This window comes from Drosophila sulfurigaster, chromosome 2L (assembly GCF_023558435.1).
Source record: "Drosophila sulfurigaster albostrigata strain 15112-1811.04 chromosome 2L, ASM2355843v2, whole genome shotgun sequence".
Classification (NCBI taxonomy): Eukaryota; Metazoa; Arthropoda; class Insecta; order Diptera; family Drosophilidae; genus Drosophila; species Drosophila sulfurigaster.
In genome coordinates, this window is record NC_084881.1 from 19,804,209 (window position 1) to 19,831,700 (window position 27,492).

Below are 27,492 nucleotides of genomic sequence, written 5' to 3' on the forward strand. Positions count from 1 at the left end.
GATGCAACTATTTTAACTGCAAAAAGAATCACAAGTTACTGCGTATGTTGCAGTTGCAGTGTAGCATGATCAATCTACCAGCGACTAATACAAGTTATTTTTTTGGGGTTAGAGAACTACTTAATTTTGCAGCATGTGATTTATGTGGAGGGAGTTCCCTAGTTTTCAGATTCCTCCCGATCCCCAGCAAACAACTCAATCGCTTTGCGTTCTATCGCATTATTATCGATGCAACAGCAAAAGCAGCTGTTCCAGCTCAGCTGCCACAGCAACAACACAGCATTACGTGTGTGGTGTGTGTGTGCAACTTTTGTGGCAACACTGGTTGGCTCCCTGCATTTGTTTGTTCATCCTCCGCTGATCAGTTTGCGAGCAAAGCGCGACGAGTGAAGACGTGAATCGCGCAAACGATTACGCGACGTGCTTGCCACAAATGGTTGCATGAGCTTAGCGCATTTTTTGTTTACTTTTATACGTAAAAAAAGTGTGTGTGTGTGTGAGTGTTTATTAATCGAAAATTCAATTGCAATATCAATTTGTGCAACATGCCGACAACAAACTTCGTTGCAAGTGTCGCATGTGAATACTACGGTGCATAAAGTTGCCACGATATGTTGCATTTTGGATTTATTGCAAGAAAACCTTCAACGTCGCGAGTCAACGCAGCACGCAACATACACGCAATCCCAACTTGGAAACGACGCTAAGATTGCCAAGCTCCAGCTTTGGTCTCCACTTGGCGAAGATTGTCTCAATTCTAGGTAGGATATTATACTGCCATCCCTCGAGGCTTGGGTGACTTATGTAGTTAACGCCTTGTCCAGAGCACTCGGCACTTCGGATCAATGCCACCTGCTGTGCTTTTGGCGCCCTAATCACTGCACGATATCCTCTTTTTAAAAAAGATTTTGAAGTGCGTTTCTATTTCACATTTGCGTCTTTTTACGGTCCTAGGATTATACTTAATTTTCTATCGTCATATTTATTGTGAAATTATGAAGAAATAAGCAAGGACTGATAAAAATATTTATTATTTTATGAAATACAGTTAGAATATAGATTGGGTAGATATCGCTGCATTTATTTTGTATTCACAGAAAAGTTAACTACATAACTAAATGTTGAAGAAATTTTCTTGGAAGATCTTTCAAATCTGCATATGTTCTCCCTATAATAAATAGACCTTACTCAGCACTAAATATAATAATTATATTTTTATTATTCCGTTAAACACTTGCTCAAATTACTCAACCTAAACTTATAGTATATAATTTAAAGCCCCAGACACAACAACAGGATATTCCGTTACTTATTTAATATTCTCAAGCGTTCTATATTTCAATCTCTATGAATTTTTTGTATCGACTTTCAAGTTTAACTCGCCTATTTCTAATAGCTGCCAAACGAGTCAACAAGCTATTAAAATAATCTCTGTCCCATTAAGATGTAATTGTTAGTAAATTGAATTTTACTGTCATCGCCTGACAAATATTGACACAACTTTGAAGAAAGTACTTTTATGTCAGTCACAGATGCGAAAAGTCTCTGGGGATCAAGTTACCCGTTAATCAACTCGAATATCTCTCTCATGTTTACCACAACAATAACATTCACTTTGCGGTTTTGATTTTGATTTCTTGCCGTTTTACTGCAGCTTCAAGTAGCGCTAACAACTTGTTGATGATGTGCTGCCAATTGGTTGCTTTTCAAAAGAATGGTATAAATCAATGTTGGTCATTTACTTTATGGCACATGAAAAGATTAGCTGTCTTTTCTTTTAATTTTAACGCATTTGCGGAAAGTTTTCAATAACATTTTGGTTAAGAAATTATAATATAATTTGAAATATAGAAGTCATTAAATTGCTATTATATTTGCTAGGAAAATTGAAAAAGGTCAATTAAAAATAGTTATGGCAATATCATATTGTATAAATATGAGAAAGCAATTTCCTAAAGTCACTTAATTTTTAAAAAATCCTATTTCTTATCCTATCATAGCCTAGAATTAATTTTAGAAAAATATTTTACAAAATTGAAATTTTTTCGATGTGTGTAGTTATTTTATTTTTATTGTGTTTGCTTCTAAGAATTATTATAAAATTTTAAAAGAGGTCAATTAATTAACTCTTTTTATTCGTAAAAAATAATACTGTATTAATGTAAAAAGATTTTCTTTAAAGACATTTATTTAGTACAATATTTTCTGCTTCGTTTTAAGAGTGAACCTTGAAAAGAATATTTAAAAGTTGAAAACTTCACAGAGATTTTAATTTGAAGGAGATAATGTTGTTTTACTAAACCAAAGAGTTTATCTAAACAGATTTTATTTCTGGTATGTTACTTTTTAATATAAAAAGAGTTTCTCTCTAAATACGCCAAATTTCTAGCATATTTACTTCTTTGTTTGAAGCAAGGAGTAGTAAAGATAGTGAGAGCTCTAGAAGAATTGCTGATGTGATGTGTTGGATGATAACGTCAGTAACTGGCATTGCCAACATTGTTTATTGTAATTGCGATTTGTGGATCGAATACGTCAATGTCACGAGTTGACAGAGACGACACTTTACAGATGTCAAACAATTCCTGCTGCTTGTCGTCGTTTGTCGAATCGTTTCGTTTCGTTTTGTTTGGTTTTGTTTTTCCATATGCTTTCGGCTGTATCGAGAGCTTCTCAGTTTCTCCCAAAACAAAACAAAGAAAGAAATGAAAGACTGACTGTACTCGCATTGTCTTGAGAGATTCGCATGGGAAGTGCAAGACATCCGTTTCACTTGGAATTTTCAATTCACTTTCTTTGCTGCTGCTGGTTGCCATTTCTTTGGGCCATTTGCAGACAAAAGATATAGATATAGTTATAGATTTATGTGTATGTTGTAATATTGTATACATGAGTGCGTTCCACTTGGCAGAGTTCGTATCGAGTTGAGTTGTGTGGAGGTTTTTCATCATCATCCGCAGTTAGTTGATGTCGTCGCCATCCGTTTACTGTATCATAAACATTTATGCCAATGTTTTTTTTTGTTTGTTTCTTTCGCTGCGACTTTTCGCGAATTGAGAGTGTGTGTGTAAACCTGTTCCATGTGATTTCTTGAGGTATTTTCCCTGGCCTGGCACGACATTTGTTCCTGCTGCCCCAAAAGACACTGACACTGGACTGGATGGACTCTAGGCTCTGACTCTGGCTCTGACTCTTTGCCACGCTGTGGCGACTCGCTTCATGTCGTCACGCGAACTCTCAATCCGTTCATTAATTCAGTTGGCAAACGGTTCGACGGCTCGAGCCTGCTGCTGGTTAGCTGCTTAGTTTGCTGTGTTGTGCTGTGGTGTGTTTGGTAGGCGTGCAAGTAGCTGGAAGTGTTAATTAGTTGTTGCTGTCTCGTAACTGTCCCGCTCTCGCCATCTCGCTTGCACACCCTTTCCGCATCGCTATCCGTTAATGATTTATATGGGAACTGGGTGCCAATTGTGGGAGTCGATCCCAGGTTGCAGTTACCTCAACAGACAACTGCGTTTAGTCTAGAATTATGATTCTTACTGTTAACGATAAGATAACCGCCAAAGGGCTTTACTACTTTATACAAAGCCCCAATTAATTGGGCGTTTCGCATCACATCTATGAAGCAGATTCCAGATTTTGTACTTAACTTACGCAGTGAATTGAGTTGTTCATTTCAAGTCTGTTGAGAGTTCCCTCTTTTTATCCTACAAACTCTTCTATTCAATTTTCATTATCATAAAAGCCTTTCAACGAGATTCTCATAATGCTAATGCTATTTTAATTTTATGGCTCATTCGATGTTACACATTGCGTATACTTAATGTCTGACATTAAGCGAGCAACGCCATCTGAAGTGTTGCTTTAATATGCAGTTTATTCACAGTTATTTGTAAATTTTTGTTATTCAATTACATGTTATTCTGATTTTACTTTATGTTCAATGATAAAACTGTTATTTTGTGGTTATCAAATTAATTGTTTAGCTAATAAACAGTTTCTTTAATGTCAATCTTGAATTACAATAGCTGAAATGGAGTTCTTTAAGTTCTCCCCGAACTTGTTAATATTTCAAATATTTCTATCACATTATTTTCCTATTAAAATCCATACTCTAATTCCATTTCATTTACTTTGTTTTGACTTACTTCTTTTTTAGGTTCTTTCATCAATGAAATTTAATTTTTCGGTGTTTCTATTCACTTAAAGAGTTGCGAATGGTTTTTAATTTTCTATCTTCAATCTCTCTTTCTTTTGTTCTTCTCTAGAAAACATTATTACATTGTTTGAAATGCAGTTCGGTAAGTTCCTACTGAACTCATTGAAATATCAAATATTTCGATAACATTATTTTCCCATATAAATCTATATTTATTCTTTTATTTCATCATCAATTTCTTTAAATTTTGTATTCTTATAAATCTTCTCCCCACAATTTGTTCTCTTTTGTATAAAATAAAGGATTCATTTTTTTTTTATCTATTTATTTATATATATAAATACCATTAATCCTATTCTTCGCCAATGTCCGCACATTGTTTTAAGTGGCGTACTCAATTGCTGTTGGGATAATTTGTTTGCCTGGTGGTATTGGATAGTGTAATGATTTCCATAATTGTTGAAATTGCGTTGCCCGCTTTGGGGTTTTAGGGGACAGGACAGTCGTGTGTCTTGTGTATGTCGTGTGTCGTGTGTCGAATCTCGATTTCGACATTGAAAAATTCCTTTTGTTGTTGCTGTTGTTGTTTTGTTGTATTTTGCGCAACTGCCGCCAAACTGACAGTGAGGACGAGCTACAAATTAGTGGACTGACTCTCTGGCGAGTGCATCCCAAGGCTTTGAAATAAATTCCTTCATGCAATTTCAGCTTTAACTCCAGCTTCGACTCTGGCTGCTGCCAACTGCGACTCGGATGTTGATCGCGAATGTGAATGTGAATGGAAATGGGCTTTTGTAGAGTGTGCAGCGGGCAAAAGGTAGCAAATCAAAAAGATCCTCATTCCCAGTTCCCAATCTCAGTCGCAGTCGCAGTCGCAATAGCAGTCTCTGTCTCTGTCGTCTCGGAAGATGCGCAGGTGATGTTCAGCTGGAGGGCATTGCACGTCTATTGATGCCACCACCTCCGCCTCTATCGCCACCTCCACCTTCATCTTCAACTTCAAGTTGAAGCTCAACTAATGTGGGTGTGCGACTCTCACATGCGCATATGGTATATGCGATTGGATTATCGTTATCGCATCTGCACAAATTACAAACACATTTCACTAGACGTTGTCCCAACTCGGAATCGCAATCGCAGTCCGCATTCAAGACCGCTGCCTTTAGAGGTCACTTACTATAGCATAGATGGCAGTCCTCACTAAAACCTGTGCAACCTGTGCTCTAAGTTTCTGTCCCCTTTTCTACTCTTGTGTCCCTTTATGGCAAACTGTGACTGTGAATCGCTTTGTCACGACATTTGCATTGTGCCCACTCGACTATTCCTTGAGTATGTGAGGTGTATTCTTGGGGTCTTCTTGTTTGTAACTTGGTCACAGTTACAGCTGTGATTCCTAATATTAATATATTGGCCATATTTGCATGCATTAACCGTAATCATCGAACAAGCTAAATAACTTTGTGGCAGAGCATCTTCCCATAGTTGAACTTATGAGATTTTGACTTAAAACACTTTCAAATAAATGCCGAACAGATTCAGACTCTCTTTACTAGTTCGCGTTTTGAACTTTAATTCAATAATATGAATATATATTAAGTGGCAAAAAGTAATTTCTATGTTTAATATTACGTATTATTTCTAATTCAGAATTAAATTCTTTAGCATAAAATATACTTCGAGGAACTGTGTCTAATCTCTCATAACTTTTAAAGATAAGTATTATATTTTTTTAAGGAATATAGAAATGTAGTATTTTGCTTTTCTTAATAAGAATAATTTATTCCTTAATAGGCTAGGAAAAAATAATAAATGCCGAAGTAAATCCATAATATTTTTCTATTCCTTGTTTGTTTCTTAAGGTATTTTTGCAAGAAATTCTTATAAAATCTTATGTGTTTCTTTTGGAAAAGAGTTTTGTGATAGTCTTTATTTATTTATGTCTCAATAAGCGTTGTCAAGCTAATGCTAGAATTGCATTAAAGAAAGACTCGTGCTTATAGGTCTGAATGTAGATGAAGTGAGTTACCATCAAGCTTCGAATAAAGTGTTGATTAGTATTAATGCTTGTGATTAATGACAGTTGGTTAGGAGTTGTCATAACTGTGGAATTTTCTTGACAACAGATGCAAGTCGATGGCATGCGGACAAGTTGAAAGATTGCTAGACTGCTTGACTGGTAGATTGTTAAATTGGTAGACTGTGCGACTGTTCGACTGGTTGTGCTGAAGGTTAAGGTCAAATATTTAGTTATGAAAGATGAGAGATGGATGGAACGATGAACGATTGCGGCTGATGATGAGTGCCGTTGACGTTGAATTGTGTAATCTTTAAGGTTGATGCAATTCATAAAGCAATGCAGCTTGGGAGATGGGAGATAAAGGAGACAACTGCAATCGTTTTGACATGCATCTAATTGTTTGATGCCTTTTACTGCTAACTGATTCAGTGGTCACATAGATGGCCTGGACAAGTTTTTTTTTACTCTCCTTTAGCGGGTCGATCGATGCACGTGTTGGCATGCAACTTGTTGCAGCTCCATCATCGTCATCGTCATCTTGAACAAGAGACCATGCCATGCCATCCATATTGCATAACCCACACGCGACAAGAAATTCAATGGCAGACGGAGGCAGAGTCCGTGATGGGAGATGGAAAATGATGTGATGTGGTCTTTGCCATGGATCGCATTGCATTGCTTCGGATCGGATGGAATTGGATTGTAAGTGCAGCTCAACTGTCAGCCTTCTTGGGCTAATGCAATTAAAATCACATTAAAAGTTTTCACACACCTTCTTGGCCAAGACAGCCAGAGAGAGAGATGGATAGGCCATCCGTCTGGTTGGCCATCTTATGGTCAAGACTCCCACATAAATTAGCACTACTTTAACTCTGGCTCCTGCTCTTGATCTTGATCTTGGTTGATTGATAAGCATTGCTTTGTTTTGGTTTCCATTTCCATTTCCCTACTTTCCATTTTAATGGGATCTTTAAGCGCAAACCACATTCAAGCTTCCACTTGACGGCATTCACCAACATTTTCAGCTGCAGTTCTTGATATGTCTCTTTTTCGTTTTTATCCCCATTACTTAAAGAGTGGAAGGTTGTATTAGTGACAAACAAAACTTTAAAATCTTTTATTAACATTTTTTATTTAAGTTGACTTTGAATGTCTAGAAACTGAAAAGGGTTAAATAAAATGTGTATGTTCTTAATGAAAAGGATTACAAACAAAAATTGTATTGCAGTTTATGTGCTTCTTATTATTAGAATTGTATTAAATCAAAAAATTTTTCTTTTTTGACGTCTCATGTTAGTTGGCAGAAATTCTATTCTTTTTTTTAGTATTAATTTTTCATATTGAAATTAGAAGCAAATATTTTGTTGTGATTGTCATTTTACAGTCGAATATACCCAACTTCAGCTTTTTTTGGTTGGTCGTTTTAGTGTTCTCCATCGTCTTCTCTCTGTCTCTTTTTGGGTATTCGAGACCTGGGCACACACGTAATTATCCTTAAAGCCAAAAACGTGACGATATTTGCAATTTGCTGGCCATTGAGTGCCGTTGCAATGTTCGACAGGAATGCCGAATATAAATAATGTTACAATGTTGCATTCTTTAAAGGCAACAGCAGCTGAAGTTCTCACAGCTGCTAAACAAGGTTGCAACTTTAAGGTTCTTAAAGAACTTATCAACTTGGAAGAGGAAACTTTGAGAAGGCGTTGAAAATATGCAAATGACTTTCTTTATTTCAAATGTTAAATAGCCTTGTTAATGTTACCAAGTTTTTACAATAATGTGAAGGTGAAGAAGTCTCTTAAACTAGATAGTTTATTGTTTTTTATAATTTATATATTGCTGAGTTAAAACTAGTTTATTACTAAGATATTTCTATACATATTTATGAATAGAAGTTATAATGAAATTATAGTTTCAAAGAAAGAAAAGATTACAAATTATTATCAGTTATTAGTTAACTTATGCTACTCTACAATTAGTTCAATAAATGCGAAATATGTTAGATGTGATAATACTGCTTTGCTTCTTTACCATAGCTTCTATTCTTAGTTCTTTCCGCAGTCAAAAGTGACTAAGTTTTTTATTTAATTTAGGCTACCGAATCGCCCACAATATCAACAATTAATAGGCTTCGATTGAATTATTCATCAGTCATTGAAGACGGCATTTTTCAGACACCCCGAATATCAGGAACAACAACAAAGTAATTCTACAGGCGCAATAGCAATAACAACGACTTAAAGAAGAGTAAGACTGGAAAGTGGCCAGAATTTCATTGAGTTTCGACTGCGTCGTCGTCTGTCGACTCGATTCGCGAAAATATTTCTCAATGTCTATCCAGAGCCTGAGGCTAGGCGGCCAGCTGCTGAGAGAGGAGAGAAAGAAGGCAGAGGACAGGGAAATAGCCGTGGCTAAGGCGAAACAACTACCTATTAATCAAAATCTCTTGATCTGGGCAAATGTCGCTACACTGCGAGAAAAGGCAGCGCACCAAGCGAAACTCATAGCGAAGTGCCTCTAATTGGGTCAGGGAGCATTTCGACAAGTGTGTGGCGTTGGCGGCCACCAAACCCACCACGTTGATGGACGACGCCAGGCCAGGCCAGGCCAGAGCAGAGCAGAGCAAGGCTATCGATGCCACAACCACAAGCGGGCAGCTTGATCCGACTTAGGCCTGCCCTCTTGTCTGCTAAGCTTAGTTGGAGTATTAACTATGAGCAGCAGAAGGAGCTGGATCAGGCGCACGAGGAGATGGACTATGGGCAAATCGCGGTAAATCACAAAAGCAAGACACGAACTGGCTAAACAACAACAATAACAACGGCAACAAGAACAAAGAGATGATGCCAGAGAATTGCTGCGCCCTTCGGCTCTTTATTAAATTAAGTTAAATCATGTAATTTCCATGTAGCAAGTCAAAAGTGCAATGAATCGCCATCGCCCAAGACCAAGGTCTGTTGATAATGATGCTCATGGCCAGGGGGAACGGCAACCACGGAGACGGAGACGAAGATGAAGGTGAAGGGTCTGCTGTGTGCTGTTTGCTGTTTGCTGTACCCTATGATCAGTGATTTTCTTCCTGGGAAACTTTTCGTTTGCCCTCAAAGTTTGTTTTGTTTGACCAGCCACACGCTAAATACGCGTACGCTCACTTCTTCACTTACTTACTATGGAATTTAAGTGCTTGCAGTTTGTTCGCTCCTTTCTCTGCCAAATCTTCCAGTTGTGCTAATTAATTCATACTCATAGTATCTAAGACGCTGCGCTGATTTGTTGTGGTTTCTCTGCAAATTTCTTCGTACGCTGCTCTGGCTAGACGAATGTTGGCACAAAATGCAAATTAGTTGGCGGCCAGTGACACAGGGCCATGGCTAGGGCCAATGCCAACAGTGTGAACAAATAGCCCGAAAAAGTTCTGAGGAATTTCTATTGCTTAATAGTAATTTAAGTATGTATTTTTAAATGTTTGTAAAAAATATATCTTAAAGTTTTATTAATTAAAATTTTTACAGAACATTTATCTCGAAAATTAATTCTTTTTTAATCTCTGCTCCATTTTTAAAGAAGAATTCAAAAAAATTATATTTCTTTCCTTAAAATAAATTCATTTTGATAAAATAAATTCATAAAAATGATGATCCAAAACTATTTCATATTTCCGAAATGTTTCGAAATTTTGTAAAATTTAATGAAATTTTTAATTTTTTCCATCATAAACTAGGACAGAGCTTCTTTGTAGTGATGAATATAAATGTATGCATTTTTATTATTTTATAATGAGATGGTTGAATATGATTGAGACAATCTTGCAACTAAATCACATTTGTGTTAAAAATCGGCATTCATTTTCCGTTAAGCCTTGACCCACTGTGCGCTTGAGCCCCACATAGTCTCAGTGTGGTTGAAGCTTTAGTTTGGCTTGAACGCCGGGACGAAGACGACAAGACGTCGACCCGACCCACAACAGCGTTTGCGTTTTAGGTCTGTCCGTTGAGTTGAGTGGAAACTGTATATCGTATCTCTCGTAGTTAGAATAAATAACTTTAGCTTAAACTTAGCGAGCAGTGGCATTCGCTAACTGCAGTTGCAGTTGCAGTTGCAGTTTGCTGTTAGCTGCTTCTGCTGTCGCTGTTGCACAGCAGCATACCTCAATGCATGCCACGAAACTATCTGACGGACATATTGAGATACATTTCCCCCTTGGTTGCCAAGCGACAAAGCATGGAGTATGGAAATGGATTTGGTCTGTATATTTATGAGATTTATTTTACGAATAGTTTATGCGATGTAGCTACCTGATTTTCTGTCAAGATTCTTGCTCAGCATTCATTATGGACAAATCGAGCAAAGAGTATTTTATTCCCTCTTCCAATAGCACGAACTTCCGCAACTCTCCACAACTGATTGCCGTTGCTCAGATAGTCAAATTGTTCAACTGTCTCTGGCATTGGGTTAAGCCGATTTATGGATGATTATAATGAATAGAACTTTCTCGTAAATCGACAATGATTGTCAGCAGCGTGACAAAGTGGATGATGTAGCATTTAAATGAGCTTAACTGCATTGTTTGTTTACCAGTTTACAGATTAGCGAAAATGTTGCTTCGTCGTCAATTAAATAGTACTAGTTTTATCTGATAAGTAATCAAATTAAAGTTTTGAATAGTTATCAATTTATGCAGATTCTTTTGTGGCTATTCTCAATAGTCAAGTTTTTAACCATAATAATATTTTATGTCTTACAAAATCCAGTTCTTTAATTTATAATTTGAGTGTATTCACAGCAGTCGCACAGAAATACGATATTCGAGTATCGTATATCGTAAAGAATGAGTTGAATATCTGACAAAGTATTTCTATTGCTTGTATCCTGTAGGAAGAGAGTGAAGCGAGTCCATGTTAGGTAATCGCCATAATCAAGCAAGAAGTATGTGGCAGTGACTCAGATATCAGCTCTGCAGTCTGCTCAAGGTACTCAAAGCTTAAAGCCGCCCGCTGTGTTGACACTGAGAAATGCTTGAGCCGGCGGCGGTGGTTCTTGTGGTGGCCACCAAGAAGCGTTTGCATCGGCCACGCTTGCAACATTTTTATGACAATCATTTGAGTTAATTGCGAACAGCAAATGTCCTCTGCTTGCCACAGTGGACTGTGGCGACCACACCGCGTGGCATTACCACAAAGTGTGGCATAAATATTGTGTCTCATTTCGATTGGCAACTCATCTATCTGTGGCAAGTTCCCGCAACAGCTGTGTGCCAGCTTAGCGCAGTTGATTTCTGTTTGTCGTTTGGCGTTTTGGGGAGGAGCATCGTACGTCAGCTGCAAAGTCGCATGTTGCAAGCAGCAAGCAGCAAGTTGCAAGTTGCAAGTAAAAGGCATTAGCGTCCGTGTCTGTCACCTTCGTCATGGTCACGCTAATCGTGGTAATCGCCTGCGCCAATAAACTGACAGGTTTATGGGCGTGCAGACGCAGAAAGAGACAGAGACAGAAACAGCGACAGGGACAGGGATGGAAGATGCGTGCGAAAGAGAGATGCGGAAGCCACCGAGACAGTTGCACACTTGATTTAAAAGCAATTAAAATGCGAATTGATGTCGCGATTGATTCAGACCCCATATACAGTGAGAAAAACTAAAAGATAAATTCTCTGTAAACATTTTTATTTTGCTTAATTAATGAATTTATTAAATTTTGAACCCAATATCTTATATATATGTACATATAAATATTAAATTCAACATAAGTTGTTATATTAAATGTGAAAGCTTAATTTTCTAGTCATATGTATATATAGGTCAAAATATATTTAAATCTCACTTAGCGGCCACACAAGATTTTGTACTAAATTTAACTAGCGGTATATTTATCTCGCTTAGTGGTCAGACTCAATAGGATAAAAAATCCAATGAAATAGCCCACAAGGCGAAAACTTCTGTCGCTTCACCTAAAATCTTTCCACTTAGTGGCAAATTTTCTTTTTGGTTCCAATGGGAGATGAAATAAGGGAATGTAAAATCGATATTTTTAAAGTTGTTGCATTGCTTTCGCTTAAGTTTTTCTCTCAGTGCATGCAGACCCATCAATTTCATCTCATTTTATGTGCTTGTGTTGCAGGTATCTTCGGTTAATGGGTCACGCAAGATGTTGATGCTATGTTGCTGCCGGATCAGACATACGCTGACTACGTGGCCCGACACCTGACCAAGCCGCACTCCAATCACTCCACTTCCAATACCAAATCGAATGCGAAGCCCAGCTCAAGCGACAGCAGCAGCAGCTACGATCGCACTGCGGACTTCTTTGAGAACATTCCCGACTTTGTGGGCGCCTCGTTGCCGACCTTTCTCTACACTCCGCAACCGGATCCCGCTCAGCCTGTTGATGTCCACCCTGGGTCACCAGCTCCATCATCATCGTCATCCAGTCCCAGCGGACCAGATGACGAACACCATTCCAGCGAGAGCGAGAACTGCAACGATGTGCTGCGTCTGTGCGAGGATTTTCTCTGTCGACATCGCATGCGTCCCGACTTCTTCTGCCAATACCACAAGGCGGTCAGGTGAGTGACAGCATTTAACTGCTATCAATATTCTAACAGCTGATTTATAACTCTTTTTCTCTCTGCAGCTCAGCGACTCCATCGCCGCGGCAGAGCAAAGCTTCGCCCGTTGTGGACACAGCCGCCTCTGCTTCGGGCGAGCTAAAATCTTCCAAGGATCAGGCCTCCTCCCAACAATCACAATCGGACAGCAGAGTCAATGCAGTCGTAGAGCGCTTCACTAAGTTCTCCGCCATTTACACGCTGCCCGTGGCGAAGCGCAAGAAAACATGCAATAAAACCACCGGAAATATAACAGGTGCGCATCTAATGAGTCCTCTACTAGAGAGACTAAACTAACGTAGTGTAAGAAAGTGTTTTAGAAAGGCAGTCTTTTTAGTATGCAATTCAGTCATTTAGTATTAGACATTTTAACAGTACTTAAAAGTAGTTTATTTTGTTTTTATTACTAAACTAGATTAGAACATAGAACAGAACAAAGTTTATAGTAAAAACGCATAATTTTTTTAAAATCTAGTACCATTGGAAAAACTTATTCGGGTATAATGGAATCTAATATTAATTTGATTGAAATTTAATTTACTTACTTTACTTTATTAATTTTAATTATTTAGTATATTCCCAAAAAAATATTTGAATGAAATATCAAATTGCATTTAAAAACTTCACTGCGCAGCTAAAACTAAGTTTGTGCTGCGGCGAATTGAATTCGCCGGTTTGCAGTTGTCTTAGGGTGACCATGCCACAGTGGTTGTTGTCTCTGCTACTGCTGCTGATGAGTTGGTTTGTGTCTCGCCTCGACAGCTGTGTGTTATAAATTAACATCAATTTAAATCATTTGTATACATGAGAATAGTAATACAATATTAAATTAAATGTCAAGCAGAATTGTGTTTTGTGTAGATTTAGAATTTCTGCATAATTATTAGTGTGTGAGATGTGTGTTGGCAGTTGAATGCAGTAAATTGCAAAATGCAATCGTCTTTGCTGTGGGAATTGTGAAATGCAGCATTAACAATAAACAATCAACACTAATTAACACGCGACCAGCAAACGAGACACAGCTGAGCGAGACAAGAAGTGGAGAGAGAGAGGAGAGATGCGAGGAGAAGTGGCGCATAGTTCAAACACTTGACCTCATATTTGAGCAACTGCACAGAGACCAAACAACAACGAGATGTGGAGTTGTGTGGAGTTAAGGAGATGGAGAGAACAGGCCTTTTACCTGTTATAGACGCAGACAGACAAAAACCAGAGAGAGAACATCGAGAGAGAGAGAGGAGTGCGCTTATTAGAGAGACAGCAAAACGATCGTTTGACTCGGCTTCTCGTCTGCTGGAAGCGATCAGTCTGCGGCTTACTCTACCAGCGTGCAAGTGTGTTTAAGCGATCGCAACGCTGTCGACGGTTCAACTGCCTCACTGTCTGTCTACCTGTCGGCAGACGACGACACCCTGTATCGTCTCGTGTAATAAACAAAATTTGTCGAATATGCTATGTGTATTGTGATGTGTTTGAAAACATAACGGAAAAGTCGCTAAAACAAAAGCCACACAACAAGAGACTTGTTTGCCAAAGTGTGTGCCCCCCTCTGCTTATATTCGGTATACACACAGCACACAATGTGTGTGTAGCCAGCAGTGAGTGAGTGTTAGTGTGCGAGTGCCAATGTGAGTACCTTGAAGGTATCTAAGCATCCACAGCGAGACAGCGAGTTCGGGTACATTTTCAACTTCGCGTGTTCAACTGAAGTTGCTAACTCGTTTTTCAAAAAAGTAAAAGAAAAAAAGGAAAAACAACAAAAGTCTGCACACAACAAGAAGAAGAAAACAAGCGCGCGCGCAACTTCGAAAGAGCTACGAAAAATAATCATAATAATAATAATAATAAAGAGAGAAATAATAATACCAAGATAAAACACAAATATAATAATAAGCGGCCAAAGAAGAGGAGGCAAAAACGAGAACCATATAACTCTCTCGAACTAAGGCAGATTGGGACAGCGACTGAAGGAGAAGCAGAGGCAGAGACAGAGACAGAGATTTGGCTGCGTTGTTGCCCTTCTGCATTCTTTTTGCTTGTTTATTTATTTTGTTCTCGTTCTCGCTGTTCACTTGTTGCGTGGCCCAAAAAAAAAACTATACAAAATCGAAGAACAACAACACGCAGCTGCAGATAGAGACAGCAAACATTCGGGTTGCAGGCTCACATAGAGACACACATACAGATAAACGAAAAACAGGCAAGCAGCCAAAAGTACAAGCCTGTGGCCTGGCCTGGTCTGGTCAATTCTACAGACCAAGTCCCAGTCTGAGTCTCAATCTGAATCTGAGTCGCTGTTGGAGTCGCCCGGCATGCGCCTGTGCGGAAAACCTGTTCGTTCGGGCGTGTTTTAGTGCTGCGTTTGTGTGTCCCGTCGCCCCCTCTCTTTCTCTCGGGATATTGCCATCTCAGTCGCTCGCTTATTCGGAGTGTACGAAATTATTCAAAAAAGAAAATCGTCGTCGTCGTCGCCTCGCGTCGCATCGTCGTCCTCGCATCCTTAAAACGCAACTCACATTTGAAATCCAAACTTGTTTGCAGTCGGAATTAGCTTTGTTAGCTGGTTTTGTTTTTTTGGTGTGTTGTTTGGCTCTCTGTGGTCTCTGCTGGTTCCTTGTTTTGGGCCACACAAATGTGCATCAACTATGGCCACTTTGGGCCTGTCAAAAGTATTCATACTGGATAAATATTTTACGGAATTGCAAAAATTTTGGGAGACCGAGAAGAAACTGCAGGGTAAGTGACACAGTCAATCGACCTAAGAAAAGGATTCTAACAGAAATATCCAACGAAATTCGCTCTCACTCATCATGCTCTTTCTAAACTCGAAAAGCGTTCATAGTGCTCGCTTCGAGTTTGTTGCCTAAGTCTTTTGTTATGCGCTGCTATTGTTCGCCGTAGAAACAAAGCTTCTTGTTCGCTTTTATTTGGAAACTTTATTTTCATGTTATTTTACTATTCACACTCGTTTTGAACCCTTTTGAACTGCATCGAAATTTATGATCTCTGATCTTGATGACAATTCTTAGTTGAAGTCGATTTAGATGTGTATTTTGGTTGATCTATTATGAAAGTTACTATTTATAGCACAAATTAAATGTAGAAACTTTTTGCACTATTCAGAGCAGCAAAGGGAAATTTAAATATATATATAAAAAAACAATACGACTCTTAAATAGTAAATATAAAAAAAAAATACTTCATAAAACTTCCATTTTCTACTCTGAATAATGCAAAAAGTTTCTACATTTGATTTGTGCTATAAATAACAACTTTTATAATAAATCAACAAAAATAATCATATGAATTCTATAAGAAATTAACTTTAACAATATAATAACGTTAATTAATTTCCATATGAAGAAACGCTATATAATTGTATTTCAGATATTATTATTGTTATGATTAGTTTTATAAAATGTATTGAATATATAAGTATGGAGACCTTTTTCAATCGCTTAAAGTAGCTATATATTTGTATAAGCAATTATTCTTATCTACCGGAAATGGTGATATTTGTATTGTATATTGGAATATTAGTTTAAGTGAGAAATGACTCAAATTATTTAATAACAAACTATTCGAGGTTTCAATTATTATTATATATGCTTTGTATAGAGTTAAGCTTTATGATTACTCAGTTATTGAATGATTTTTCTTTTCGAACAATAACAAGACTACCTTTGTAGCTACCTTTGTACGTCTGTTGTGTATGTACTTATATGGAACCCTTGTGTATACGAGTATAGTTATAGATTGTCTGCTGCTCTGGCTTGCAACATTTGCCCACCGCCAGCATTGGCTACAGCAGCAGCAGCCGCAGTCGCAGTCGCAGCCGCAGAGCTACAGTCACAGCTTCAGCAACAGCAAGAGCGCCACCGCCACCCGCTTCGTCATCTCTCCGCCAGCCTATTGGTGACCAGTTTTTTGGTGCCAGGCAACGCCGCCAACACAGCCGTTGAGATCTTTAAATGTGCCCGACGTCGTCGTCATCGTTGTGTTGTTGTTGGCAAGCTCTTTAGTGGCAAAGCTGCACGCTGATTTCAGCTTCCAAGAAATTTTCTTGCCTGGTGCCTGGGCCAAATCGGATTTTTAGCTTTTTTCTACATGCAAAAATAAGAAACACAAAAAAATGAAATACCAAAATAACAACAACAACAACAACTACAACAACAACAACATCAGCAGCAGAGTAGGGTGAAAAGAAAGCTTTGAATCTCTTAAAGAGTCGAGAAATTTATACTCTAAGAAAGAAGTTTTATTACAACTCATGACTTGCATTTGGTCAAATTAATTGATGTATTTATGTAACAAAAGAAGAAAGAAAGCAAAGACAACAGAGCTGAGAATAGAACAGCAGAGAAAGAAGCAATGATATTATCTTTAGGTTTCTTCATTAGAATTCTTCTCAAGATTAGCTTCACTGCTATAAATATGTTTCGGAATATTATCGATAATCTAATGTGCTGCAAAACAGAGACAAAACAGACTCCCTTCGAAATTTACTCGATTCTTAAAGACTCTTAACTGTTACCTTTCCCAAAGTTAGAGTACAATAATCAAAACAAAGTTTTGTTTGATGTTGTTCGCTTGTTGTTTGTGTTGTTGCTGCTGTTGCTGTTGCTGCTTTACCTTTACATTTCTTGTGTGCAGCTTAAAAACAAAACTGGTTTTCCGCCATCATCAATGATATCGGATTTTGTTGGTCGAATGTTCGCCCCGAGACTTTGAAACTGTTGGCATCGTTGTCTACTGTCTGCTCTGCTGCCTCTATTTCGATTCGAAATAACAATTTCGAACAAGTTTTCAAATGCTTAATTAGCTTAGTACTTTTACTCACTTGATTTTCTCTTTATTGTTTAATGGATTGCACATAAAAAATCCATTGGAAATGTTGCCTTCAATCTCGTTAAGCTGCAAGACTTGGGAGACTGATTGGCTTAGTAGATACCCTGTATTCTTTTGATGCTGCTGTCTCCATTCTCCGCTTTCTCAACTTGATTCCATTGGGAGTCATTATGTATCATTATTTATGGCGTTTATCAACCCCAATTCATTGATATTTTCGTGACTTCCCCTTTGACTTCTTAATTTTTATTGTTGTTTTCTCTTCGTTTTTTCTTGGCACCTGCCGCAAATTCTGTTTCTTTTTTCTTCTTGATTCTTTTTCATCTTAGCGTCTTTCGATTTGGCTTGCAAAATTAGTTCATTAAAATATATTTATGTAAATCTCGGCATCGGCAAGTTGTCTTTTCATTATTTTGTTGTATTTTGTGTTTGTAAATTGGCGTCGCAAGTCAAGCATCAAAAATTTTGTCAAGCTTGACAAAAACTAATTGATGTGAATGAATTTTCTGTTGTGTGATAAAGTTGTTAATTATAATTAAACAAATTGTGCGTGTCTCCTCCAGAAAGAGGCAATATTATTCTATTTTTATATAATTTTTTACATTTCCCTCATTTTTACATATTATTGCTTTTATTGTGTGTTGTTTATGATACTTTGTTCAGATGTAAATGTAGCTTTTAATTCTATTCAAATTGGTTCATTAACCATTTAAAGCAGACAAATGTATTTTCAATACTTTTGTTGAAGCTTGGCTAGTTGCTACCCTGTAGAAAAACGATATTATACAGTTTTAATATAGTTAGTTTCAATATAGCTTTTAGATATTCAATGTTAGTGAATTAAACTTGCCAGACAATTCCCAAAGATTTTTAGCTCTTTTAGGAAAACGTTCCTTGTAGTGAAATAATATTGTAATTTTCAAAAATATTTTTCAATACTCAGTTAATAATGTATTATTATTTTATTGTAATAACGAATACAATTACTTATTGTGACTAATAATAATGGTATGCCTTCTTTAAGTTTAATAGTTTTTAAACACATTTGCTGTATTTTCATCATACTAATCGGTCTCTTCTTTCCCCCTTTCAGATGCCTCATCGTCCAATGAGGCGGTGCATCTGCAGCAGCGGCTGAAGAGTCTCAGCACCGAGCTGCTGGTCATGCGAAATCGCCTGCATGTCGAGGGTCAGGGTCAGGTTCAGAGTCGCAACGGCGGTGGCGGAGGCGGTGCTGTTGATGCACAACAACAACATCACAGCCTTGGCGTTGGTCTTTCAACGGGCGGTGCGAAGGCGGCCAACTTTGAGTTGAATGCCTCCAGTCCGAATCTCAATTTGGGCGCAAGTCTCTCGACAAATGCGCTGCAGCAGCATGTGAACGGAGCTGGTGGTCAGCACACGCTGCCCAAGGTGAGTAAGATAGAGAGGAGAATACAAACAATTGAGTGTAATTGTTGCCACTTTTGCAGCATGCGTACAACTTCAGCCAGACGTTGCCGAGCAACGCGGGCTCTGGGGGAGTGATCTCGGCAAGGAACACATCCATTCCGCATCCGTTGCCCCATCAGCTGGGCGAGAAGTCGACGCTGGCGCATCACAAGAGTCACACGGGCAACTTGGCAACAGCGGCACCTGCAGCGTTGCCTCATGGCAACGGAGGCAACTCCAGCTCCAACTGCAACACGCTGCCGATGCGCTCGTCGGCGGCCACAGCGCTGGCGGCATCGATAGCCGCCTCCCATCATCATCACCATCAGCATCATCAGCAACAACATCAGCAACAGCAGCAGCAGCAGCAACATCAGTTGCAGCAACACCAACAACAGCAGCAGCAGCAGTCGCTCAATCAACAGTTTGCCACATCAACGAAGCATGCGAATCCTTGCCAGAGTGTTAAGACGCTGCCATTTGGGTTTGCCTCCAGCAATGGCGGCGGCGGCAACATCAAGTTGCAGTCGAGCCATCGCTTGCCCAAGGACATGCGGGATCTGATCCATCTGGCGGGACCGCTTAATGAGCATGCCGTTATGCACACGCTTCAGGCTCGCTTCAATGAGCAGCGCTATTTCGTAAGTGTCGATCCGACGCCAGCTAATGCCCATGTTTTTGCCGGCACTGGATAATGTCAGTCATTGTCTGTGGCAGCATTTAGCATAACCAGTTCACAGTTAGATTCACTTTTATCCCACTCCAATTACGCGCGAGCAGAGACAATCTCCGTCTGCTTCAGCTTCAGCTTCAACTTCAGCGTCCAACAATTATCGTAATAGTTTGTCATTAAATTAAATTTCCGCTTGCACTCGCCTCAGATTAACTGTTAATTTCGACAATTATATAGCGTCTGAATACTCACACTACTGTCTAACTATCTCCATGGTCAACTGTCTAACTAGCCCGAGGCCATGGAGGCTGCAGACATCGCGACTCGAGACTGGAGAGACTCTAGACGGTAGATTGCACAGTTTGCTGTTGGAAGCAGCAGCAGCAGAAGTCAGCACTTTGAATGTCGCGTATTTGCTGATTTGCCGATTCCGTTGTTGACTCACATCCCCATAATGAGCAGCGATTTCCTTTTTCCGCTGAACTTCTAGATGAGAAAATTATTTCTACAATTTCAAACTAGATCTTGTCTCTGTCCACGATTCCATTTTTATCAATAAGTAGTAATGCTTTCTTTTCGGTATACACAATTTAACTTTCAATCTCATTTAGTGCATCTTCAAAGTTCGGGAATTTTGTTGATCATTCCCTGAAAACAATATATAAAGGAACCGAACTTCATTAATACCTGAATCATACGACTAAAGTGTAGTAATTAATTTATGAAATTTTATATTCTCTTGCTGAGGTTGACAAAGAAGAACAAGTTAAAGAACAGTTCTGCTGTTTCCTTAGCCTGGCTTTCCTGGAAATCTACACTTTCTTCTCCTTGTCCTCCCCTTAATGACTTTAAAGTTGTGTGACTCACTGAAAGATTAATAACCTACAAAATTCATCGTCTGTTTTCTTTCGCAACTCAACAGACAAATGTGGGACCCATACTGCTGTCGATAAATCCGTATCTGGACGTTGGCAATCCGCTGACATTGACATCGACACGCGACCTTCCGCTTGCCCCGCAACTCCAGAAGATTGTGCAGGAGGCAGTGCGTCAGCAGAGCGAAACTGGATATCCGCAAGCGATCATATTGTCGGGCACAAGTGGAGCTGGAAAGACAGCGAATGCCATGTTGATGTTGCGTCAATTGTTTGCCATTGCCGGCGGTGGCCCCGAGACAGATGCCTTTAAGCATTTGGCTGCTGCGTTTACCGTCTTGCGTTCGTTGGGATCCGCGAAGACTACAACGAACTCGGAGTCCAGTCGCATTGGCCAGTTCATCGAGGTGCAGGTGACGGATGGTGCACTGTATCGCACCAAGATACATTGTTACTTTCTGGATCAGACGCGTGTGATTCGTCCATTGCCCAAGGAGAAGAACTATCACATTTTCTATCAACTGCTTGCGGGTCTCAATCGGGATGAACGCCAGAAGTTGCACTTGGAGGGCTATTCGCCGGCCAATCTGCGTTATCTGCGTGGTGATATCGCCCAGAACGAGCAGGAGGATGCAGTGCGTTTCCAGGCGTGGAAGACTTGCCTGGGCATCCTGGGAATTCCCTTCTTGGATGTGGTGCGTGTGTTGGCAGCGGTGCTTTTGCTTGGCAATGTGCAGTTCATTGATAGCGGGGTATGTAATTTTATTTTTAATACAATTATTTTGTTAAGTAATCATTATTTAAGTTAGAAAATATCATTATTCTATGAATTCGTAAAAAATCGACAAAAAAAATCGTGTTGCGATATTCCATTCTGATTAGTGTTTGTGTGGTTGCGTTACGATAAAGCGCCATCTATTGTCGAGAAGCAACAGTGACAAAATTGCATATTGGCGCCATCTAGCGTTCAGCTGCTGCTCGCATATACATGTTTACTTTTTCGCTGCCATTTCAGCGATGCTGCTGTGGTGCTTTGGCTAGAGCATCGTTTTTGTGTGCGTTAGGTGCCGAGTTCAACTCGCGCTCGCTCGCGTCCATAGAAAAACTTTTTAAATTTCTTGCGCTGATGTGATTATGGGTAATTTACGTCTGAAATGTCGTGTTCGATATCTTATACATACTGAGCGAGAAATCATTTTTGTTTATTTTAAATAAAAGTAATTCTTTAAAGGCAACTTCAGCAATAACTAACAAAGATAGAATTTGAATAATTACTTATTTTAAATCAATTAAGTTGCAACAAGGAAATAAATTAATTTATTACTTTTGTTAATTTGCATATTTTGCTTTTACTATAAATATGCAAATGATTTCTTTCGTGGAAATTGGCAATTAATATATTCATCCGATTGCAATAATATCTTATTTGTTTGCCATTGTCTTTTAAATAAATAAAAATCGAAATTAATTGCCAGCAGCGACGAATAATTTGCTTAACATGAGTGCTTTATGTTTACTCAATTGTTGCATTTAAATCCAGCTGCATACTTAACTGCACACTTAATTTTCCTGCTTCGTTTCTCACACACAATCTCAGGGTCTCGAGGTGGACGTCAAAGGCGAAACAGAGCTCAATTCGGTGGCCAGTCTTTTGGGAGTGCCGCCCGCAGCACTCTTCCGTGGCCTGACGACACGAACGCACAATGTGCGAGGCCAGTTGGTGAAGTCGGTGTGCGGCGATGGCGATGCCAATATGACGAGAGATTGCCTGGCAAAAGCCTTATACTGTCGCCTGGTTGCGACGATTGTGCGGCGTGCGAATAGCCTCAAGCGACTCGGTTCTACACTGGGCACATTGAGCTCGGACTCGAATGAATCCGTGCACAATCAGGCGGATGCAGCCTCGCAGCATGCCTCGACCATTGGCGGTGGCAATGCTGGGTCCAAGTCGATGGCAGCTCTTAATAATGCTGTGCGACATGCAACGGATGGCTTCATTGGCATATTGGATATGTTTGGCTTTGAGGAGCCATCGCCCCACGCCCAGCTGGAGCATTTGTGCATCAATCTGTGTGCCGAGACAATGCAACACTTTTACAACACACACATCTTCAAGTCGTCGGTGGAATCGTGCCGCGATGAGGGCATCGTGTGTGACACCGAAGTGGACTATGTGGACAATGTGCCATGCATTGATTTGATATCATCGTTGCGCACAGGGCTGCTTAGTCTGTTGGACATGGAGTGTTCGGTGCGTGGCACCGCCGAGAGCTATGTCACAAAGCTGAAAGTGCAACATCGCTGCTCCACTCGCCTGGAGACGCGGCATGCCTCCGAGCCAGATGATCCGCGTCTCTTTGCCATACGCCATTTTGCGGGACGTGTCGAGTACGATACCACGGACTTTTTGGACACGAATCGTGATGTGGTTCCTGATGATTTGGTTGCTGTGTTCTACAAGCACAGCTGCAACTTTGGCTTTGCCACGCATCTCTTTGGCTCCGAGCTGAAAGCGCTCTACGCTCAGCAACAGGCGCCGCGTGGCCTCAGCTTCCGCATCTCGCCAACCTCGCACTCGGATCTGCTCAACGGCGACGAACCGGTGTCCACACTCACCCAGGACTTTCACACGCGTCTCGACAATCTGCTGCGCACTCTCGTCCATGCGCGGCCGCATTTTGTACGCTGCATTCGCAGCAATGCCGCGGAGCAGGCGGGAAGATTCGAGAGGATGACGGTGGTGCGTCAGATACGCTCGCTGCAGGTGCTGGAGACGGTGAATCTGATGGCTTCTGGGTTCCCGCATCGCATGCGCTTCAAGCAGTTCAATGCTCGCTATCGCATGTTGGCTCCATTCCGCTTGCTGCGTCGCAGCGAGGACAAGGCGCTGGAGGATTGCCAGCTTATCCTGCAGTATGCCATGGACATGGAGCAGCCACCGGTGCTCGATGGCTCCGTGACGCTGGCCTGGGCACCGGGCAAGCGACATGTGTTCATCAGCGAGGGCATTCGCCAGCATCTGGAGCATTTGCGCACCGAGATACGACACAGGAGCGCCACACGGATGCAGGCCACTTGGCGTGGCTGGTGGTGGCGCAAGAAGATGGGCACCACAAGCAGCATCAAGCGACCCGCTGCCAACGACACTGCTGCTGCAGCTGCCGGTGGCTTAATGGCAGCGCTGCCCGCAATTGCTAGCTCTTGTGCCAAACTCGCCAGCGCTCACAACAATCCCAATGGCAAGGCGACCTCAGCTGCCATGGCTGCTCTCGCTGCGGTGGCTGCAGCTGCCCCTAATACGGGTAAGGAAATGAATGCCACTGACAGCACATCATTTTAATTGTTTATTTTTCATGCTTTGCAGTTCCCCGCCTGTCCGCAAAGTCCACGAATCCAAGCCTAGGCATTGGCACTGTGACCAGGCCGAGACCTCAACCTATCGCCGGGACTCCTCCGCCGGATCCTCACGAGAAATGCGACCAGAAGATTATACAACAAACTTGTAGTCTCTTCGGATTAGATTTGGTAAGTGGCTCATTTTGTTATTGTGTCACATCACAATCGCTCGCTTCCTGTTTGCGGTTCCCCTGCTTCCGGCGGAGGCACAGTGGTCAAAATTGTGTAGTAACTCACTCTCGGTTGTATGAGTTATTTAAAGCTGTTTTATGTTTTTTGTTGATTTCATTTTGAACTGATTTAAAATGTGTGTTTATAATATGTTGTCGAAGAAAAATACTTTCACAAACGATAACCGACAGCAAATTGTAATGAGTTTTAAAATCAGTCTTTTGAAATTTTTTATCTAAATTTCGTTTTTCACTGACCTAAACTTTATGTTTATAAAAATGATGTGTACTTTTACAAATAACAAATACTGTTGAAACAACCAAATAGTTTAAACTTTTTCTTAAAGAAATAATGAAATATCTATGGTTTCGAAACAATTCGAATTTAATCATACGAATTTATGTTTTACTTATTGCCCACTGTACAATCCCAGTTTATTTGCCTGAGTTGATTTTTATTTTTCCATCTTTACTTTTTCTCTTTTTCATATGAACTATTCCCGCTTGGATTATGATGCTGTGATTGTTGCTGCACTTCTTTCTGTGGTTGTCTTTGTGCTTGCGCTTGTGTTCGTGTTCATGTTTGTGTTTGTGGCTGACCCTAGGAGCGGCCACCTCCCGTGCCCCCCATCGAGAGCTTACACCATCACGGCGAACTCGAAGAAGCTGGGCTATCCGCAAAGTCGCATCATGAAAATGAATTTTCCAGAGGATGCGCTTGCTAATCCGGCTCCAGCATTGCCGCCTGCAGCAGGCGCCGGAGGAGGAGCAGGAGCAGGAGGAGGAGTAGGAGAGCAACAGCAGCAGCAGCAGTTGAAAAAAGGCGAAACAGTGACTGTGGTGGGCGCCTCGAGTGGACGAGGCCATTTGATTGTCGAGCACAAAGGCCAAAGTTACCATGTACCCTTTCAGTACATGGAACTGAGCAGTCAAGCAATTGCCTCTGCCACCGTTTCGGGCGCTGGCTCCGGCTCTGGAGGATCAGCCAGCATTCCCACTGTGCCCATTGTGAAGGGACAGGGAAATGGAGTGAAGATTTGACACACAATTGAACTGAGATCGAACCAGATCGAAGACTGTATATAATTAGTTTTAAAGAGTTTCTCAAAATATTTGCATACGAGAATTGTGCTTATCCGAGTATTGTTAAGATTATGGAACACTTTGTAGTATTATCGTATGGTAGGTTGTAGCTTCCAGTGCCAATCAAGAGAGTTCTTCCAATAGGAATAATATTCGAGTATAAGTTTTTGTAATTAAATACACTCACACACAGACATGCATACATGAGATTAGTTATCGCTCGTTATTCGATTAATCATCGATCGGTCTCGCTGCGGTTTTTATTTCTTATTTTTGTTACTCATTCTCGTTCAGCTCGTTCATAAATAGCATTCCCACATCACATAGTTTAGAATAGCTTTAAGATTTCATCTTTTCCTAACAATTAAAAGCTGCTCATCATGACAATTTTAATCAAGGGCCATTTATGTGCTAAGAATCTATTATTTGAAACTATTAAAGAACAACATATTTGTATATAAGCTATTTATTTAAAATTCTCAATTCAATTATCAATTATTACAACATCTATTGTGGTTGGATGAGTTGTTTGGCAAATGGGTCGACCTGTCTTCGAGGTGCAATTTTTTTCGACCAACTCGAACTTTTCCTCTTCTTTATTGAAACGCAATATGCCACACATATAGGAGTCTCTCTTGTCCTTTGATGGTTCATTGAGTAATTCAGCTTTTGTTCCCGTTGTCAATGAATAGAAATATACTGTTTTGACGAGATTATTCAAATCGGTCCAGTACTCAATGGATGTATCCAAATGATTTTGCAGATTCTTCAAATCGTCAAGACTTTGCAGATTGATGAGATGTCCATTGATTCGACGGCACTTTTCAACGGCACCAAACCAATTTACGATTTCCGTTTGATCGATATGAAGAAACATATAACCGATTTTCACAAATCCTTCCGGGATTTCCGCATAAAACACATCGCCGATATTGTGATTGATAAATACTGCTGAGCGATTACCTAAGGTACAACAATAATTTGTTTATTTTGTTTACTCTGGCTTTTATAACTTTACCGTTCAATACGGGCTCGTATAACGCGGAGCCCAATGGAAAAAGCAATAAAATACAATAAATATTTGAAATCAACAAAATTTGTTTATGCATTTTATGAAGTAAAGTACACGACGTTCAGCAACACAATGAGTAGGATTATGAGACGTAAAAGGTATTTATACAGCGATAAAGAAATAATAAATAAGTATTAATAATAATGTGTATTTACATAGAGTTGCTCAATTACTTATTTTAATCTCAGTTTACTCCCCACTTTACTCAGCTTTACTTCAAACGGTTTCTCACTTCCAAACTAATTCCTTATTAATACTTTTCGTAGTATAACATATTTATTTAGTTAGCTGTAATCAATCTGCTTATGGATCCCTCGCCTGTTATTAACTGTGCAATTACACTTATCAATATCGAGCTGTAATTGGCAAGGTGCACGCTGTGAACGAGACCGGGCATCAGAGCATTTTATGACACCACCTGGTGCACTTATCTCACTTTGTCTATCTAATCCTAGAAACCAGAGTGTGTGTGTGTGTGTGCCTGTGCGTGTGCATGTGTTTACACATGTATCTGTGAGTGGCCACATTTGTGCATAAATTTAATTCGCATGGAAATATCAATGTTGTTGTGCATTTGTGAGTCCCCAAAGATAAATTTGTTACCGACTACGACTAGATACTGCTGTTTGGACACTTGCATTCATTTATTTTGTGTACTTCTGAAAGCAAACACACACTTTATCAGGAGGTGATGGCGAAATGGCGGAGATTTAATACTCTATGATATTTGCTTGTACTCCTCGTTAAGTTTAATAAAAAGTGTAGCATACTTTTTGGAGCAAATGTGAATTGAATTAAATCTTTCAGACTTTCAGCAGTTTAAAGATTGGAAATTAATTAATTTTACTAAATTTATATTTGTAAGAGGGTATTAGAAAAGGGAAGAAGAGTATTACAACTTTGTGCATCAGGGAGATTTACATACAATAACAACTATTCTCTTTATGATTCCTGAAAATTTGATTGCAATCAGATGAAAATGGTAAAAGTTACCAAAGTACCAAAGATAACATGCGGTAAATTTTTAGTATTTATGCGGTATATTAATTAAATATATTTCAAAATTAATACCGCACTGTTTTGATTTTATTACTCGACTGTATCTTGTTTACTTGTTAATTATAATAAAAATTAAAACACACATTCTAAAATACATTTTAGCAAAACTGA

At 39.7% G+C, this 27,492-nt stretch overlaps 2 protein-coding genes and 1 long non-coding RNA gene across 5 annotated transcripts; 1 reads left to right on the plus strand and 2 right to left on the minus strand.

Moving 5' to 3' along the window:
* The first annotated feature begins 381 nt into the window (after window positions 1-381).
* LOC133836607 (myosin-G heavy chain) lies at window positions 382-25,701 on the plus strand. Its single transcript, XM_062267194.1, is given in 10 exon segments — window positions 382-761; window positions 12,288-12,732; window positions 12,801-13,030; window positions 18,716-19,035; window positions 19,095-19,694; window positions 20,649-21,353; window positions 22,199-23,903; window positions 23,966-24,126; window positions 24,773-24,790; window positions 24,792-25,701. Coding segments are annotated over 9 exon segments (4,563 nt in total). The 5' UTR covers window positions 382-761; window positions 12,288-12,325; the 3' UTR covers window positions 25,209-25,701.
* On the minus strand, window positions 16,384-18,389 carry LOC133850558 (uncharacterized). Of its 3 annotated transcripts, none has more exons than XR_009895657.1 (3): window positions 17,615-18,106; window positions 17,413-17,544; window positions 16,384-16,877 (listed from the first exon to the last, which is right to left on the minus strand). It is a non-coding gene; the product is annotated as an uncharacterized LOC133850558 (long non-coding RNA). The 3 variants fall into 3 exon arrangements; XR_009895655.1 differs by having other exon boundaries at window positions 17,407-17,544; window positions 17,615-18,105; XR_009895656.1 differs by lacking the exon at window positions 17,413-17,544 and having other exon boundaries at window positions 17,615-18,389.
* A 33-nt stretch (window positions 25,702-25,734) lies between the features above and the next one.
* Window positions 25,735-26,389, minus strand: LOC133836625 (accessory gland protein Acp29AB-like). The gene is made up of 2 exons (XM_062267218.1): window positions 26,269-26,389; window positions 25,735-26,213 (listed from the first exon to the last, which is right to left on the minus strand). The coding sequence occupies exons 1-2, from the start codon at window positions 26,357-26,359 to the stop codon at window positions 25,735-25,737; spliced, it is 570 nt and encodes a 189-aa protein (XP_062123202.1). The 5' UTR covers window positions 26,360-26,389.
* Window positions 26,390-27,492: the final 1,103 nt, after the last annotated feature.